Below are 19,513 nucleotides of genomic sequence, written 5' to 3' on the forward strand. Positions count from 1 at the left end.
GCTGGACACCCCCTGCTCTCAATCCCTCTCTATCTGATGTGGATTTGGACCCTTCTCTACATCCCTACCCACTGCTCTGGACACGTTCCAATTTGCCAACATCCTTTTGGAAATGTGGCCACACAAGCAAGTCCAGTAGGCCCGCTGAGGTCTGGGCAGAACCGCACCCGTGAGGTGGGCAGAGGCCTCTCCTTCTCTCAGGGCAGTGTAAGTTTGGAGGACATTCTGGCAGAGAAGCTACACGCCCAGATCTGCCCCACCAAGGCTGGATACCCCATGCTAGATTTGCACAATCGGTTTGCCGAACCTGAATTCGGGATATTTCTCTCTTAGTTTCACTTTGTAGGCTTAACCCATTTTGTGGGCTCTAAATCTGGAGGGTGTCAAGATTCTCAATGTGTGTCATCCACACGTCCTCGTACGGGCAGCACACAGACACGCCCGAAGCCAAGGCCGCTGGGCCTGCTGCGGGGCCTCCCTCTCTCCCACAGCATCTTGGGGGCAGCTGAGCACGGTGGTTGAGAGATGGAAGCCAGCCCTGGCCCCCAGTCTGCTGAGTCAGCATAACTGCCCTCTCCCCATCATCTCCCCATCATCTCCAACGGCGACCGCACCAGTCCTCAGCTCGTGGGGTCCTTGTGCCTGGCAAGCAGCGAGCCTTTGATGGATGTCACATAATGCCATGATCGGCAACAGCAGTGGGACTTCCCCTGAGCTGGCCGTGTCCCATGTCCTCTGCCGTAGGGACAGTCTGCAAAGCTGAACTGATGGTCTGGCTGAGGACAAGGTGCCACTTTGGGTTAGCTGCAGCAACCCTCTCGAATAAGGAAACAGGCTTCCTCTTCTTTGGGAAGGATTCTTATTTAGTTGATGGTGGAATTCAGCCATAGTGGCTGGAAGGGACCACAGAGGCCAAGTCTTCACTGTCTAGATCAGTTTCCCGACCTCGCCACCAGTGACAGCTGGGGCAGGACCATTTTTTGTTGTGGGGGGCTGTCTTATGCACTGCAGAGTACTTAGGGGCATCTCTGGCTTCTACCCACTAGATTCCAGTAGCGGCACCACCCCTCTCAGTTGTGACAATCCAAAATGTCTCTAGATATTGCCAAATGTCCCCTAGTGGGACAAAATCACCCCTGGTTGAGACCCATGGTTAGATGAAGATACTGAGGGCCAGAGAGGCTAAGAGACTTGGTCCAGGTACTAGAGCAATAGACAACGGTCTCCTTCTCCACCATCTGCTTAAAACGATTTCTAGACTTTTGCCAGGCAAAAGGAGAATTACTGGCCTTCAGGCATGACATCCTCTGCTCCCTGATCTGATACTGGAGGCTGCGTTTCCTCTGGTCAGCACCTGCTGCTGGAAATAGCTGCTAGGAAGGAACTAAGGAGACAGAGGGCAAAGTACAACATTCTGATGGGGAGGAAAAAAACTACACCTTTTCCCTCCTGCGGCCAGTTACCCCGGGAAGCTTCTGCTTTCTCCTTGGCCACATGCAGAGAAACAAAAGAGGCTCTGAGCACAGAAGGGAACTGGGGTCAACCCTTTAATTAGGCGACTAGCCTGGTGAGGGGACCAGACTGCGGAGGCAGAGATGGGCAGCACCCAGCTTGGAGGGATGGGAGCCCACGGCTCTTTCATGGGGAGCTCAGCTGAAGGCTGCTGACAAACCCTGGGGAGTGGGGTTTGAATGCCAGTCAAGATTTGGGAGGAATTGATGATAAAGGAGAAGTTCAGGATGAGTGAGAGAAGGGAAAAACTACGTCATATTTCCTTAAAAAATAAGCTCTATGAAAAGATCAACAATTTTTAGGATATCATGTTTTAAAAGTAAGTATTCATTTCTCCTTTTAAAAAATAAAGGCAGAGAGGAAAGCCTAGAAGCTTTGGAATCAGAAAAGCCTGACTTTGAGTTCTGGCTAATTATTAAGAGCATGGTCTTAGCCTTTTGGACCTCAGCCATCACACAGGGATAATGATGCTCAGGAAATGAGCAAGGGATGTCAAGCTCCTGACACAGAGAGGCAGCTGGCAAAAAGGGCAGTCGAGGTTTCTCCTCTCCTCCCTCTTTAAATCCTCCTACAGACTAAGCCCCCTGGTGAGAGAGACAGTGTCAAACTACCACCACCTGCTGGTCACATATGAAAATTGTCAGCGTAACATCCAAGGGGAGAAAAATGTGCGCAAACTGTAAAAATTGCAATTGATGGACCAACAGCAAACATCCTCGGAAACACGGTTATGGCATGCTCTCTGTAATCTCAAATGCAGGGTGGGCTCACCCTCCTGGGGCTAGCTTGCTGGGCAGGGAGAAACAAAAGGAGGTGCAGGCCGGAATACGGAAGCGGAAACCAGTGTTTCTAAACTCTGTCGTTAAAATAGCCATGCCAAAAATGTTCACAAAGGGAAAAAATATTTAACAGTTAGCAAAAACTCAAATGTTTCAGATTCTGGATCGGCTGTCTAATAACCACAGATTCTGGTAGAAAACGTGTGATTAAGTATTTAGAAGAAAATGCACGTGTGAGCACACACACACACCTTCCACGGAGAAGACTGAAAGATGGATATGGTTTTTCGACTCTGCTGACAAGGCTGTACGGTGGCCTGCTGCAGGCAGGGGGAAGTGGGGTTGAAGACAAACGCTCAAGAGTCGTTTGAAGCGATGCAATATTGACGGTGATGGCCAGCCAGCGCGGCCGAAGATTAACTGTTGGAATGAAGCAATCGGGGATGGGGTGGAGCCATCAGAACAGCCTGACAGTCAAGAGGCGGGGCGCGTGGCTGCCACGGCAACAGCAACAGTTGAGGCCCTCAGCCCAAGGTTGGCCCTGGCAGGAGACGGTGTGGCAGGCCTGCCAGGCTTGCTGAGACACTCAGGAAGGCATGCAGACAAATGCAGCAGGTTCACGCCATTGGCTTGGGCACTTGGCACAGGTGTGGTGTATCTAAAAATGCATTTTGTCTTCGAGTGAGATATGACAACCAAGTATGTCACAAATGACCCTCCAGGGTCCCCTGCTACCTGCCGTAATGCTAACTCTTGGCTAACACTCCTGGAGAAAATCACCCATAGAGAAAATGATTACTCAAAAAAAAAAAAAAGAGAGAGAGGCTCCCAATAAGATTCGAGAAAATGCTCAGCCAATAGCTGGGGCAGAGATAATTGTTCTGAATCTATCAATAAGGCTGAGCTGCCCCCTCATTGACTGCAAACACCAATTTCTTTCACCCGGGAATATAAGTTGGTGTTCACAGGATCACCGCTGCCATTACAGTGATAAACAGTCAAAACCACAACAGGCTCTGACATGTAGATCAATTCTGGGTCCATAAAGAATCTACACAAGAGGTTCCAGGACAGGAATTTACAGCCACCGGTTTTTATTCTCTCTTGCTGCAAAAATTACTTCTGTCAAACACTTAGGAGAGTGAGAAAAAATGTAAAAAAATTAATTTTTCATGGACTCTGGGAACAGCCTTTTTCAATGCAGAAGCTCAAGACGAATATGTTTCTGCATTTAAAAAATTACACTGAGCAGCATGGGGCACTTTGTCGGAGAGGGACCCAATTCTCCGTGATGCCGGCAAGCCAGCAGACGGCAATTTGAAACTCTGAACGGAGCTGTCTGGATTTTCTCTAAGGGTAGATGCGGGTCTCACGTTAGCAACGCCAAATTATATTAGACACTTAATTTTAAACCTCAGGTACCTAAATGCAAAACCTTACAACAGTAATAGTCATAAAGCAGTGGGGCATTCCATTTCACAGAATGGATTCTTCTTTTCTTCCCCCTTAATTTAACCAGAACCTCCTGTTTTGTAGTTTTGCATGCCACAAAGTAATCTATCTAATCACGAGTTGCTCACAGCTGCTTAAAAGACAGAAACCCCCAGGGTACCTGTGCGCCTAGAGGGGAAGACTTGGAAAAGTTCTGGGAGCTAAAGTCTTAATTTAGTGTGGACAAGGGGGCAGAGAAAAACTGAATCCCAATGTTGTTACTATAATGATGTTTTACAATACAAGTGTGTGACAATGGGAAAGCATATTCACCAACATGTGGGCACTGGGATTCAGAGGTGCTCAGCTTCCCCCATCCCTGCTGTTAGCACAGTGTAAGCTTCTTATGACTCTGACATCCAAACCAGAGACTTGGGGTGGGGGGTGGGGGGGAAGTGATAAAATGAGTATTATAAAATTAAAAAAAAAAAGAGGGTGGGGTTTGTATCAAGTGCCGTTTAAAAAGGAAAAGCATGGCAGAGGACTCTCAATCGTGTTTGTTTCTTTTCTGATTATTTTCCAAGCACAGCAGGGAATGTTGCCGCCCAAGCTGAGGTCTCGAAATCCATTCATAAACGTGTTTTCTTGAAGTTGCCCGTCAGATCCTGGGCCCCGCGGTTCATTAAAAATCGCTTTGGGTCTGACCACTTGATGAATCACGGAAGGCAGGCAGGGATGGTGCTGTGCAGAGGGAAGCCAGGATGCTGCCCTCCTGGCAGGTAGGGTGTCTCAACTCCCAGGTGCACCCCGATCACCCAGGGATCCTGGTAACATGCAGCTCCAATCCAGGGAGTCTTGGTGGAGCCTGGGACTCTGCATTTCTAGCTGACTCCCCGGGGGCTGTCAGATGCCACTTGGTCCATGGACCATACTTTGAGAAGCAAGGATTTGGAGCGGTGGTTCTCAAACTTCAGCATAACTGCGTGGAGGGCCTGTTAACACACAGGTCACTGTGCCCCACCCCTGAGTTTTAGATTCACTGGGTCTGGGATGGGACTTAAGAATCTGCACTTCTAACCAGTTCCCAGGAAAGGCAGCTGCTGCCTGTCTGGGAAGCACATCTTGAGAGGCGCCAACGTGGAGCAAAGGCCTGGAATCAGGCCACCTGCGATGGCATCCTGGCCCTTACCAGGATGTGACTCTGAACAAGGAACTTAACCCTTCTGTACCAGAGTCCCTCCATCTGTAAAAGGGAGTGAACGACAGTATCTACTCCCTGAGGATCCAATGAGATAATCCACAGGACGCTTTCAATAAATATTAGCTCTTGTTATTAATACGGCTCTGGTTTCCCTTTTCAACCATATCTTGGGTGTGACACACCATCAATCCTTAGAAAACACAGGCACGGAGGATGACTGTAGGAATCATACTTCTGTACAACATTTTATTGTCTTTCTCGATCTTTGCTATTTAAAATGTCTGCTGTAAGTCTTAAAACAAGATGCTAATCAACTTTGCAATTCTGACCTTTCAACACTCATCTCTTCTCTTCTCGTCTCTCCTCTCTCCTCATTTCGCCACTCCAACTTACACCTTCCATTTCTCTAGAGCGCCTCAGCTGTCCCATTTTCCCTCTTCCTCCTCTGTGAGTCTTTGTCCAAATTGCCTCAACGCTTATAAAAACTTCCTCCTGCGGTTTTGCACACAAAAAAAATCCATCTGGTTCTTTAAGCACAGCTCAAGTTTGATTCTCTTTGGGAAGTTTTCCTTGATGAACTCTACTAATCCTTAAACTACCTGCACAATTTCAGCCCGGGCTTTCTCTAAAGCTCTCCATCCGTACCCACAGCAGGCTGATACTGGGGCATAAACTGGTGTTTCTGATCTCCTGCATTCAGAGTTCAAGCCCTGGGACATCAGGGAGCCTAGTCTTTAAGAAACACGCTATGCGAATGAAGAACAGACACCCAAGGGTGTTAGTACGGGAGAAATTGCTTTGTCAATTGAAAAACAGCATTTGTACGTAGGCAACCTCAGTCTCTTACGGGTACTTCATAAATCTGCGTGTACAGACCAATACAAGCCCAGAGTCTGGGAGGAAGAGTTTCAGGCTTTGGTCGCGTGGAAATGCCTGTCCAGTACATGCAACACCAGATGCAAAGAGCTGCTGGGCAGGGGGAAAGTTAGCTGGTGGGTCTTTATGAAAGAGATCATTGTGCAGAAGGAATATTTGTATAAAATGGATTTTAGATGAATACGCTGCTTTCAGTGCCTTTTCTGTAAAAATATCCTGAGCATAGGGGAGGCAAAGATTGAGGTAATGGTCTCTTTCAGAAACTTCCTTCTCCCCAAAGATAACTCCCAGAATACCTAAGGCACAGAAGCTAAAAACTGTCGCTCTCCTCACGCCACGTTTGTCACTCAACCACGCTCACTCAAAGGACAGCTTGCAAAGGTCTCTGCCCTACAAGGCGGGGCCAAGGCGGTGTGTGCACCAGGCTCTGGGAAGGCCCAGCCTGGAGCTCCTCCCACCCTCAACCATGGGAGCACACCTTCACAGAAAGGCAGCAACACAATAAACCCAATCGGATAGCATTACTAACGCTAACTGAAAAATTAACGCATTTCAAAGTATTTGATAATGCAAAATTAAACATGTACACCACTTGCTCCTCCGACAGAGAGTAATTGGAATAACAATAGTAGATACTGAATTATGGAAGCCACGGACCAGGTGTTGCAATACACACCTAGCGACTACGCAAGGGACGGAAGCACATCCATTTATCAGAAGAGAACAGAGCTTCACGGAGGTGAGGTAGCCTGCCCAAGGCCACCTGGTGCGCAGGTGTGGGGCAGCTCTGATGGAACCACAGATGTGTCTGCCGAGAAGCCCCACCACCCACCACTAGGCTTTCCGGGACGTGTGAGGGCTATGAATGCACGGATGTCATGTTGCAAGGGAACAAGCTGTGGGTGGTTAATTTATATGATGTGGAACCTCCCTCGCTGGGGTTCTCAAGGTATCGTCATGATTTCAGATGAAAGGCAGAAAGCCTTGAAGGGTCCCCGAGGAGGCTGAAGGCAGATGTTCGCTCTCTACTGAAGCAGCTTCTTTTGAATCAAGAAGGAAGCCTGGAGCTGGGAGCATGCTGGGCACCTGGGCGATGTTCTATGGCGCTCCGAGCCACAAGCTTTCCCAGACCTGCGTAGCTAGGGCATCCTCTGGAGCTGCCTTTACGGACTCAGCTTCCCTCCTCACTTGGTTTGGAGATGTCTTTCTTTAAGGCCTCTGCTGGGCAGTGTCCACGGGAGGAGTGTGGAGTAACTAGAAATAAGGATGCTGTTTGCCCCAAGCCAACGCCCTGCCGTGGCAGCTGGTGGGTCTACAGGGAAGACCTGATGCTGAATCTTTTAATTAGAACAAATTATGCTAAAATTACTCTAAAATCCTGGCTGATGGATGACATACAACAGTGGGAATTCCTTTAAATACCGGTGAACAGGCCATAGACAAAATGCCACAGGCAAAACACGTTTCGGCAAGCCAGCACAGCCCCGACGTTGCATAATTCATGGTTTCACACACACGTCAAGACAGTTTCCAGTGGGCACATTTCTTTCCCAAGAAGCTGCCCACACGAGAAAAAAAGTGGGGTGGAGACTCCCCACAAATTAGAGGATATGCCAGGAATCTTGGAAAACTGCTAAGAAGGATGAATTATGTTTTCCTTTGATTTAAAAAAAAAAATCCCAAACCCTAACGACATAAGATGCGCACTAACGGTGGAAGCGTAGGCCACATCGTGCAAGGAAGTGTAACCAGGGGCACATATCTGCTCTTATTTCTCAGCTCTGCTGCCTCCCTATCACGTGACCCCGGTAGGCCACTTGCCCTGTCTGCAGCCTCAGTTTCCAAATCTGTCAAGCGGGGATGAACATCATCTCCTTCCTGAACCAAGAGGAACCAATGAGATGGCGTGGGCGAGACAGTCTAAGAAGGACAAAACACTCCACGGATGCAAGGCGAGGCGCGCATCGTTGACACGGCTGCGCCATTCTCAGAGCAGAGCACAGAGACTGGGGGCGTCGCGTCCAGCCCCTGGCTTACAGCCGAGGACCGTGAGGTGGCCGCGGGTCCGTGGGGCCGCGCCCTCTCTTACCACTGCTGATGGCCGAGTTTGCAATGACCGTAGCCTCACTCCACTGGTCGGCACTGGAGACAGAATAGGAGCGTTGCTGCATGCCGTCCGGCCGGCTGTTGAAGGAGACCAGGCTGACGCCGCTTGCCATCTGAGACCCAGACGCACTAGTGACATTCCCTAGGAATAAACAAGTCAGGTGAACACCACCGCGGACTGCAGACCCCGAAGCCTTCACGAGTTAGTCTAAGGGGTCGACGCGCCTGCGCACAGTGGACCTTAGCACCGGGAGCAGCCATCGTCCCGCCTGCATGGAAAATGGAAGCATCGTACAAAATAATACGCAAGACGGAAAAAGGCGGGCACCAATCTTAGGGAGCTTGATAAAACACTGAAGGAACCTTCAAATGAGTGCGCATAAAGCAATTCTAAACAGAGACACGCGACACCACCACCACCTCCAGATGGAGCAGAGGCGAAGACAAAACACGCACTTTTGGGAAAAGCAACATTCCTGGCAGGCCAGCGAGATGGACCCTATGGGAGCGCTGCTGGGTCAGCCCATCAAGGGATGTGAAAATGATCACCAGTTGGGAGTCCCCTGTCTGGTGCCAGAGGATTATTTTCACGGGGAAGCTATACTTTATGATCAACACAAATCAAAGTTCCCAGATGCCACATTGGTGGAAATGCAGACTCTCAAACCAGGTAACTTTACTCTTAACCTTGAAAAGACCAAGCAGAGGAAAAATAACCTTAGCAACTTCATGGCGCACAGGGACTGTGATGAAAAATGATTCCATTGTATACTTAATGATTTGAATCAGTTGCCTCAACATCAAAATGAATTATTATCTGGTCACACCAATTTTAGACTCAAAAACATAATTAAGTGCCTTTCTCTAAAGCTCAGCCAATCATACCTTGTGGCTCATGGATGAGTTTGTTAGTTTTATATACGGATCTTCAAAGGTATTAGGTTTCTTTTTTCTTTTTTTAACTTTCCTCTGATTGTTTTTGTTTAGAACCAATTAAGTCCTAAATTGTTTTAATAGAAGGTTTTCATAGGAGAAGATTTTAAAGACATAGACCATATTAGTAGTTCCTAAATCTGGCCAATTATGGGAATTACCCGTGGAGCTTTTTAAAAATAGAGGTTTCAAAGTATTCCAGTTATTGGTTCAGAAGGTCTGGGGTGGGGCTCGGGAGAAGACACATTTCCTAAAGCACTCCGGTGACTCTGGGAGCAGCCAGAGGTGGGAACCAGGGCTCCCCTATGAACATGGACCCCACTATAATTCCATGGAGCCCGGGAAAGCTACGCAATCACCTACGGAAACGGTTGCCAGTAAGACACAAACAAGCGATGAATGAAGATGAAGGACTTTACTTTTAAAAATACACTTCTGCCTTAAAAAACGATGCTGATTTTTCTTTTTTTGAGGAAGATTGGCCCTGAGCTAACATCCACCGCCAATCCTCCTCTTTTTTTTTGCTGAGGAAGATTGGCCCTGAGCTAACATCCATGCTCATCTTCCTCTACTTTATATGTGGGATGCTTGCCACAGCATGCCTTGCCAAGCGGTGTGTAGGTCCACACCCGGGATCTGAATCAGCAAACCCTGGGCAGCCGAAGTGGAACATGTGAACTTACCAGCTGTGCTACTGGGCCAGCCCCCAAAATGATGCTGATTTTATGCTGTAGTGGGAACTGGGTACATCTTGAATGTCGTAAGGGAAGCTATTCCTAGGCAAGTCTACCCGATTCCAGAAAAAAGCCATAAGGAACAGCTAACAGCCAGGAAGGGAAGAATGGGAAGCCCACAGATCTTTCTAAGTGTACTTCTCACACTCACAGAAGCAGCATCGCCTGGGAGCACTGAGAAATGCAGATTCCCAGGCTCACCCTGGCACCTGCTTTTTAATAAGATCCTGGGGTGACCTGTGCACACAGGAAAGTTTGAGTGGACCTGGTGGAGAGCTCAGACTGATTACAAGACAAATACTTAAACCAGAAAATAACTACCACGAAAGCTCGCCAGCACCACGGGCTGCTGCTATCAAAGGTGCTCCAGGACACGCACAGGACTGCAGGTCGGGGGCCCGGGTCTTGGCTCCTGTGTCTACTGCAGAGTCTCAAGCCAGTTACCTTGTCTCCCTCCCAGCTCTGATGTTCTGAGTTTAACACTTGGGCATGCCCCCAAACCCTGGAAATGCCCACATCGTGTGACAGCAGCAGCTAGTGTTCCCACGTCCACTCCGGGGCAGACCCTCATGCCAGCCTAGGGAGGAGGACCAGGCATGTGCATCATAGATACAGAGGGGCAGCCCAGGGGCAGCGAGGTGGCACTAAGGGACACACCACACGCTCCTCCGGGTATTCTCCATATGCCACATGCCCCCCGAGGAGCTGGCGCTCCCACTGGGCAGCAAACCATGGGTCTCGTCCTGCAGCCTGCGCCCACACCTGCACCTGCCCGTTGCCTTCCTGCCACACGCTTCCCCTGCCCTGCTCCCCGCTCAGGAGGGCGTCCACTTGGGCTGCGTCCGTCAGCGCCAGTACCCCTGGCTCCCCACCGGGCTCAACCAGCGGGAGCCAGTACAAGGGAGGAGTGTGAAATGGGGGCGTTTACTCCTGGGCTCCCTCCCTGCGTGGTAGCCTTGGGCTGGCTGTCCCTCTGCTGGGGGCTTGCTGGGGTAACCCCCTCTCTCTCCTTGCCCCTTTGGGCCCATGGTCATCCCAGCGCCCCGTCTGCCAGCCCCAGTGCCTGCACTGTCCTCCTGGGCTTGTCTCTGTCCACAGCTCTGTCCCTTTGGAAAGAAACCCTTCTGAACTGAAGGGTGTGGGCCGGGGCCTTCTCTTCCCTGTGGGGACCCTGATCCCACAGGCCAGCACCCAGACCACCATTCAGAATGAGGTTCCTCCCCACAACCCATCCTGGGGCCCCCAGGCCCATTTCTGGTTTTCATGGTGTGAATTCCTAGCAGATAGGACACTGCGAACATTTTTCTGGTGGGTGAGAGGTAAAGATGGAAAGAGGATGCGAGAAAAGAACAACGAGAAGATACGTGCAAGCTGACCCCACTGCTGAACCAGGCCCCCTGAGCCCGTACTGCCCGAGGGACACCTGCCATTTGGTGCAAATGTCAAGGAGATGATTCTTTCCTCCCCCCGGGGGCCCATTCGTGCCCCTGATGAGTCATTATCAAGCGCAGAATCTGTCCACAAAACCTCATTTTATACCAGCTTTAGGCACACAAAGCCCACACACCTGAAAAATCAAAAATAAATTTGCTGCCTGTCTGTCTGCCTTTGGGCTGAGGATGCCAGCATGACACTCAAGTCCCCACCGCCGGTTTCCCTGTCCCTTCCCTCTGGAGTGTGACTCCCTAAGGATGACCAGCCTAACAGTCTCCCGATGTACTTCCTTTAAAAGGCAGAGAGAATTCTCTTGGTGTGTCTGTCACTGACCACTCGAGGCCACACTCCAGCAATAAGCATCCACGTGCACACAGGACAGTGAGTCAATCTGAACCGTGGACAAGGAACACAGGAAATGTTCAAATGGAGATATCCGACAAAGAACTAATCATAGGTTGACAGCTTCTTCATTTCAAAGCCAAACATCCACTATAGAAAAGGGAAAGAGAAGATGCCTTAAAACGGACACTAACGTAAAACTAGGCGACGGTGCTGGTCACACGCCTGTGGCTGGTCCGCTGGTTTTCAAACTTGTAGCTGTTCGTCAAATGAAATTTTAAGCACAAGTCCGATACATGAAGTGGCTGGTGCAGCGGCTCTGGGGTTTGGCTCCTGAGGGGGTCCACAGGGAACCAATGGACACAGGGACCTCGAGGGGGGAAGAACCTTCTGGCAAGATGGTGTGCTCCTGCTGTCCGACTGCAGAATCTGCACAAGACCCAAAACAGCTCAATGGAATCCTTTAGAAAGCTGAACTTTCGAGCCCTCCAGCTTGTGGGTTGGGGTAACCCCCTCTCTCTTCCCTGCCCCTTTGGGCCCATGGTGGTCCCGGTGCCACATCTGCCACCCGTGGTGCCTGCACTGTCCCCCCAGGTGGGTCATCCCAACCGCACCTGACTCCTAACTGTTGATGAACGATGATGATGAATTTTGGCCCAACGAATGTGTATATGGACACACGGTTATAAAAGCAAAGCTTTAAAACAGATCCACAGACTTGTGGCCTGGAGTCTGGGCTGAGCTCATAAGACGCATTTTTGCTTGGTGGACAATGATTTCTTTTTGAACGTGGAATTAATTTGGGAGATTTCATCTAAAAACCCATGCTTTCTGGCACAGCTTGAGAAATGAGAATACGTGGCAGCCACAGGCCCGTGTTTGTGCTGGCGGACAATCAGTTGACTGTATCTCTGAATCCGTATTATCTGAATGCACGCCGCAGATCCAGGGCACGCTCCTGGCCCACTCCCACCCCACCTCGCTCAGTTACCTGCCTGCCTCGTTCCTGGTTCCTGATCTTTGGTGACTGTGACTTACAAAATCTTCTAAAAATACGCAAACGAGGATTCTCATTTCAGAAGTGAAACATTTTCTCTCAGGAAGAGTAAATCTCTTTTTTATATATACTCATTCACTTTTTTGATTTCACTTAAGTTTTTTTCGAAAATCAAATGATAAAAGACCAACTAACTGTGATGTAAGGAGACAAAAGGGTTTTCTGTGGTGGCACAGAAATATATTTGTTGAACTGAAAACAAACAAAAAAATTAGGGAGGGTAAGAAATATTGTTTCTGCCCTAAATACATAGTTTGGAGATTCACAAAGAGGTACTTGTCTTAAATGGAAATGCATAAAGACACATTTCTTAACTCGGAGGCAAGCCAGTGGTCCTCAGACTCGGTCACGATACGGTGGAGGCAGCCTTGCTGGCCTAACGTGGCCCCTGCAGCATCTCGCCCCACGTGAGCGGTCCTGGGCCAGTCGTCACACTGTGAGGCATTTCTTACTTACTCTGAGTAAATCCTTCAGTCAAAGCAGCAAACTACCCCCAAATGTTCCGTGAATATTTTTAATAACTATACAGATTTAAAATCTAATTATACTACTTTATGTCATCATCTCTGATGTTTAGTTTTATACCCCCCCCCACAAAGGCTAATGATAATTTCATTTCTGTTCCTGAATGAATATTGCTAACTGGTTAAGTAATAGTGTCCTTGCTTCTGGTTTTTCATACGTACACATCTAGCAATATCTGCCCGACATGCGACCACATGGTGACCCCGGTCCTACATGTGTTCACAGCTTTTGAAAAGACCGTCTAAGCAGATAAGGGAGACGCTACGTTTAAAATCACTTGGTTTTCTCTCAAAGTCCTCTGGGGCCCCATCTTTCATTGAATGGTAATTCATTTCATGTTAGCAAGTTATTCATTAAGGCTGAGGATCTAAAGTTATCGTTTGTGAGGGAAGCCAATGACCAATCCGATTTCCTGAGAGCTAAGGATCTTAAGATCAAGACCACCTGAGAACGGAGCAGAGCCTCCTAAAGGCTGTTTAAATGTCGTCAGGGTCAGCCCGAAGTGGGGCCGGACGATGAGGCTGGGCCTCACTCGGCTCCAAGGCGCCGTGCCGGACAGAGGCCTCCTCTCCCTCGGTCGGGTGGAGTGGCTGGGGATCTAAAACACAAATGACCGTCAACAACCAATCAAAGCACCTAGCTCTGGGACTGCTATATTGATCAGTTATGTCAAATTCTTAGGCCTATACGCTATTAGCTAAGAGAGTGCATTTAAGCAAAGACCCAAGCTCTTGCTACTCGGCCATTAGAATCACAAGCACGAGACAGTCAGGACTGAGTCACAGACAAAAACACCAACAGGACTGAAAGGTGCGAGTGTGCCCTGAGCCGATGGAGCAGGTGCACGTGGTCTGAAGAAGCCTTGCTCCAACCCACGGCCCTGGCAATGCCCAGGAGAAAGACTCCTGTTTCCTTCCCTAGCCATTGACCACCTAAACACAGATCTGTTTTGCTACAGAATTTCATTAGTGTATCTGGGAAATGAGATATGAGCTGGGGTCTATTAGAGGGGGAGGCATCTTAGCACGTGGCTGGAAATCACTTTCTTTGCAGGCATGTCTGTCTTTCCCTGGAGAGAGGAGGTTCTGAAGCCAGGCTGGAAGGCCCTCTTTCCTGGAGCGCAGGAGATAGGTCTAACAGTCAGTTCTAACTCACCAAGCTCTAAGCCAGGGTCAACAGACTGGAGGCCTTAAAAGCAAGCCAAGGGGACACCTGCTTCCCCCAGGGGTGAGCATCAGGGCTGGGACCTCCTGGAGGGCTGGAGGGGGGTACTTTCCATTCTTTCCTTCCCTTCCTTCTCCTTATCCCATCTTCCATCCTCCCAATGACCTACCCAAATATCCCCCACCCGGCTTCTCGTAGACTGCTCCATGGTCTGTGTTCTTCACATCTTGTGGCACAGGTGCTGGCACTGTTTTGTTCTGATCATCATTTCAGGGATGTCTGTATAGTGACAGAGGTAAGGTCTTCCTCGAGAGGAGGGCAGATCTGTCTGCTGTCCAGGATGACAATGTCGCCTTCGATGGCAAAGGTTGGGCAGGTATGCTTGTGTCCCATTATAAAGGACTGGGCTCACCTTCACTCCAGGTTCCTCTCCTGCAATGCAACCCACGGTGTGTGCTGGTGTCACTTGGCCCTTGGAGGAACTAGCAGATGACAATGCTGATTCTCTGGCACTGCTCTAGCTGGGAGTACTAAACTGTCATTTGTCCTGACCCAGGAGTCTCGTCATCCAGGAAACTGGCAGGTTAGCTTGTTAACTTGCAAGGAGGGTAAAAAGGGACCCTGCCAATATTTGCCACCTAAGTCTGACCTCCTGGATTTCCCTGTATCATTACACTGAAGCCCCACCAGGCTGGGCACAATGAAGGAAACAGAGTCCATAGCCTTAGGGAAGCTGCACAGTCCAGTAGAAGGTTATCAGACAAGTCCACGTGTGGCCAAAATGCAAGGTGAGGAACACAACAGCCGTAAGAAGGTAGCAGAGGCCGGGAGCTGACACCAGCTCCCAGGTTCAGGAAAGACTTCATGGAACACTGTAGATTTATTTCAGACTTTGGGAATGGACTCATCTCTATGAAGAGCGGTATGGAAAAAGGAGATGTTACCCCAAGCCAGGACAACCCAAACTGCTCTTCTAACTGGCTCACCTCACCTGAAGCTTTCACAGAACAGCCCACCACATTTCTCTCACTCAAGATTCCTCTTTCACGTCCCTCCAGATTAAAAACATACAGATGTGCATAAACTTGTCCACCAGGAAACATGTAAAAGATGTTTTTTTGGTTCATGGCAGCAGCATGATTCAGAACAGCCCCAAACAGGAAATGGCTGAAATGTCCACCTACCGTGGGTACCCCATGGTGTATCCACACGATGGAATATTACACACCAATCAGAAGAATGGACTACTGATAGGGCCACAACAGCATGCACGTTACAGCGCATGGAGTAAAAGAAGACGAAGTGAAGAGTGCCAGCCGTTATGAGCCCACCCAACAGTTCAAAATCAACAGGAGAAACGGATCATTGGAGTGAGAAGTCAGATGGCGAATGCCCTCGTGTGTCTGTGGAGGGGACATGTGACAGGGACAGGAAGTTACCCACGGGGGCTTCCTGGGGTGGTGGCCACCTGCTGCTTCTTGATCTGATGCTGGTCACCTGTACCCTTAGCTATGACTTAGGATTTTGCAGTTTCTGGGTATATGTTATACCACTAAAATTTACTTCCCCCCCCCAACAAAAAAAGCTTAAAAAGGTCATTTGAATGGTTTGTGAATGCACGTCAGGTCAGGAAATACGAGCGATAGAGTCAGGTTGGGCAGAAGACAGTTTCACCAGCATTAACTCCCAAAGAGTGGCCAGCCCTACAAAGATGGGATGCTGGCGTCCATAGGAAGGGGATGCCAAAAAGACCTATTTGGTATTGTCTCAGTATTTTTTCCCCAAATATTTATCTGCATTACCATGAAATACAGGGTTGACTTCCTGGCCAATTCTGAACTCAGAAAGAGTGTTTCCTCCAATACCCCATCTACTGATCAGCTGGCTACTGGCCCGACTAGCAGGGGGCGGCTGCATTACCATGCTAATCCACGGCCCCCCAGCGCCATCTCCTTGATATGGATATGTGTGTGCTTACCGCGCCGCCCTGATTAGAGCAAGCTTCCATGTGTCAAAGGCGCCAGATTCTTGCCCAAGAATAATTTTAGCTTTACTTACATCCCTAAAGTGTAAGAGTTGATTTGAAAAGGTACTTACCTCCACCATATGCTATTTTTCTTTAAACAATTTGCATTTCAAAGTGACTATGGCATTTATATCTGAATGAATATCAGTATGTTGCCTGAACTGTTCTCAAACGAGCATGAAAAAGATGCTGGCTTTCTATTGAACAAGGATGTTTTCATCCACCAAATGACATCAAAGACAGAACTCCTCTTTTAAGCTATAGGCTTATTACATTAAAAATAGCGCATTCGGATTTTTAAAAATATACTCTGAGATAAGGCTTTTCATGGCCTTCAAAGAGATTCATCAACAGCTTCTTTGAAAATACAAAATTTTGCCCACTGCATGTTGTGATTTTGGTCCATCTTCACAAACAGGACTTGATCTTACCAAAGGCTTTAACTAGGAAAAAAGTACCAGGCATTGGACTTATGGGTTCAATAGGCTGAAGAGCAGCATCTCTTGGCAAGAGGTGACGCTGAAGCTCTATGTGCCCCGAGAGAGTGGGGGAGAGACACCCAGAGCATTCTATCAGCACCTGTGTAAAGCATTCATGCATTTCCAGTGTGCAATTTTATAATTAAAAAATTCACAATTACAGGATATGATGGATAAGAACTCACTCTTCCCCTCAGACGCCTCACTCTTAGAAACACCCCCTTTCATTCCTATGTAGCTTCCAATGTTATAAAAGCTCAGAGCGCGAGCTTTCCTCGCAAACCCAGAGTGGCACCACGCCCTGCTGTGAGCACGGGTGAGGAGATGAGTTCGCTGGAATCAGGACTGGACAGTGAAGCCTATTCCAGTGGCCACATCACCTCCAATGAGGCCTCCGCCATCTGTTCCGTCCTCTAATTATAAACCCAAAAAGGATATAATTCACAACACTACCATAAAAAGTGAGATACCAATGATTTAAGGGCTGTGAGCAGGGCCCATTTGCGTCACTATTTGCATTGGAAATCTGCCTTCCTTTTGGCAACCAGGATTGCAGGCTAAGAGGTTTTTTTTTTTTTCCCAAGGACACATTCAGTATCTTTTCTTAAAGGTGCATCCAGGACTCTGCCTTCTGTGGTATTTGCTTTGCAAAGGACTGCAATTCAACACATCTACTACTGAGATGGCACTCTTGTGTTTCTCCCTGACTGCTGTGTAGTTTTTTTGTCATCTATTTTCTGCAGTATGCTTATCAGAGAAAAAAGAATGTATGAGTCCACACTCAATGGTGATGGCAGATGTAATGACTACGACTTATAACCTTGTGGCCAGCCTCAGAATTAGAAATCCTGGAACTGGACAGTTCACGTTTATTTTCTAAAATGTGGAAATAGCTCATTTTATTCTTTCTCCCTACTCTAAATGTGATGCCAAGGGGGAAAAAAAATGAGAGTCTGTTTGTTGTACCAATTTCTTAAAACTTATATTGCAAAATTATACAGATATGTAAAAAATGTAAATTAGAAGCCTACCCAATATTGGTGTGACCACAGGAAAGATGCAACTTTATATTCTACTTCTTTAATATGACTTCCTTCCATTTCCCCATATTATTCTATTATCTTTGTAATAATTTTAGATATGTATAACATCTTACTGATTTAATGTAGATAATTTATACTATTGTTTTTCAACTTCTGGATAGTTTTGGCTGTTTCCAATTTCTCATTATTATAAACAATACTGCAAAGGACATCTTCTACTTTGAGATTTTTCCATAGCATAGAATCCCAGAAGAGTTATCAGTGGGTAAAACAGCATTAACACCTCTCTGATTCATGCTATATGTTGTTAATTAATTTTCTTAATGACCAGTGGGCTAAAATAAGATAGAACCTGGGCATCTTGAAAATAATCAGTCCATAATTTGTAAAATGGATATAATAATAATAATAATAATAATAAAATGGTGACAATAACGATGATAATAATATGCCCCATGTGGTTGATAAAAGGATCAAATTACATAAAACACTTTGTTGACTGGAAAGCCTCTGCAGATATTGTTATAAATCTCACCAAGACTGGGTTTTCCTTTTCTCTATAGTTTATCATCTAGCAAAAGCTTAAAATGGTACTATTGCTAATTTGGTCTTTAAAATCTAAAAGGTCTGAATATTTTCCTTGTGTTTCTCTCGTGATGGTGTCTCTTTGTGTGTAGACTGTTCATGTTGTTTGCCACGTGTCTATGGTTTGGTGTTATAGTCAACGTGACTTGGCATGAGCCCAAACACTCATTCACTCGATGGTATTTCTCTTGAACACCTACTACCTGGACCAGTGCAGTGCTCAGCACCGGGACAGCTCAATGACACACTTACCACTCTCAGTCTTCCAAAACTCCAAAAGGATGACAATCAGTTATGCTAAAGTTGTCAGAGTTTATAAAAGGAAAGAGAGGAAGAAAAGAAATCATGTGCTTAGGACATGATGCAAACAGTGGATGAGTGACATAACCCGAGATGGGGAAAGGCAAGCTAGAGAACCAGAGACCCCACTCACATCCCATCGCTGGGTTACTGCTCCACCTTGGGGATGGCTATAATCTGGTATTGGGTACCAGTAAAGATGAAAATATTAAGAACATCAGATGGTAAGTTCTCATTTTAGTGATTACATTTATAAATAAGTTTAAATATTTATTCCAAAGACAAAGTCTGCTTTTTCCAGCTACAGCACAATATCCATCACTGCACTTCTCCTCTTGCCCATTTTTATCAGCTTAAGGAACACTTGCTATGACAGATTCTGAGGTGTTTATGGCAAGTGCCATCATAACGCTTACTTATGCTCATTTGCACAATGCTTACTTAGCGACACTCCATTTCTTAGTATGAATTATACGAACAAGTTTATATGTAATGTGGCGATAATGAAGGTATGGCAATATTACCCAAAAGGAGAATCAAACTAAGGATTTTCCTTTAAGAAAGAAAATACGATTATAGCACTCAAGTAATAATGTTTTATAAAACATAAATTCTAAGGTGTCCGTATCTTATCCTCTAGTTTCTTATTTGGTATTATACCCCTGACAACTTAATTCAAGTGTTCACTTTCTGCTTTTGCCCTAATAGTTCCATTTAAAAATATTCTTTCTCTTTTATATGACAAATGCAATAGGTGTATTTTGCACAAAATTCATGTTGATTTGACAGCACTGTTCTGAGGGAGGTTTCACGGAGGAAGCCAAGGTGGTCACGCAGCTCCAGGCTCAGAAGTCCTACTCTGACTTCTTTCTCTCTCTTCCAGTGCTTATAAAATCATCTCTTAGAACTGAGTAGAGAAATCCCATAGGAGTGAGAGCACACCCAGGTTCAGGGCTCTGACGACGTGAAGGTGGGCTGCCTGTTAG

General features: G+C 47.3%; 1 protein-coding gene across 14 annotated transcripts in view; it reads right to left on the reverse strand.

Annotated features, from left to right (window-relative positions):
• AGAP1 (ArfGAP with GTPase domain, ankyrin repeat and PH domain 1) overlaps positions 1-19,513 on the reverse strand; it is a 559,975-nt gene that overhangs the window by 157,626 nt on the left and 382,836 nt on the right. For 8 of the 14 annotated variants that reach the window (XM_044751550.2, XM_044751551.2, XM_044751552.2 and 5 more), the window contains one exon: positions 7,889-8,047. The exons of the other annotated variants lie outside the window; for them this stretch is intronic. In XM_044751550.2, coding sequence (XP_044607485.1) covers positions 7,889-8,047 — 159 coding nt within the window. The remainder of the gene's footprint in view (positions 1-7,888; positions 8,048-19,513) is intronic. 14 annotated transcript variants of the gene reach the window in all.

Source organism: Equus asinus, chromosome 19 (genome assembly GCF_041296235.1).
Source record: "Equus asinus isolate D_3611 breed Donkey chromosome 19, EquAss-T2T_v2, whole genome shotgun sequence".
NCBI classification, from domain to species: domain Eukaryota; kingdom Metazoa; phylum Chordata; class Mammalia; order Perissodactyla; family Equidae; genus Equus; species Equus asinus.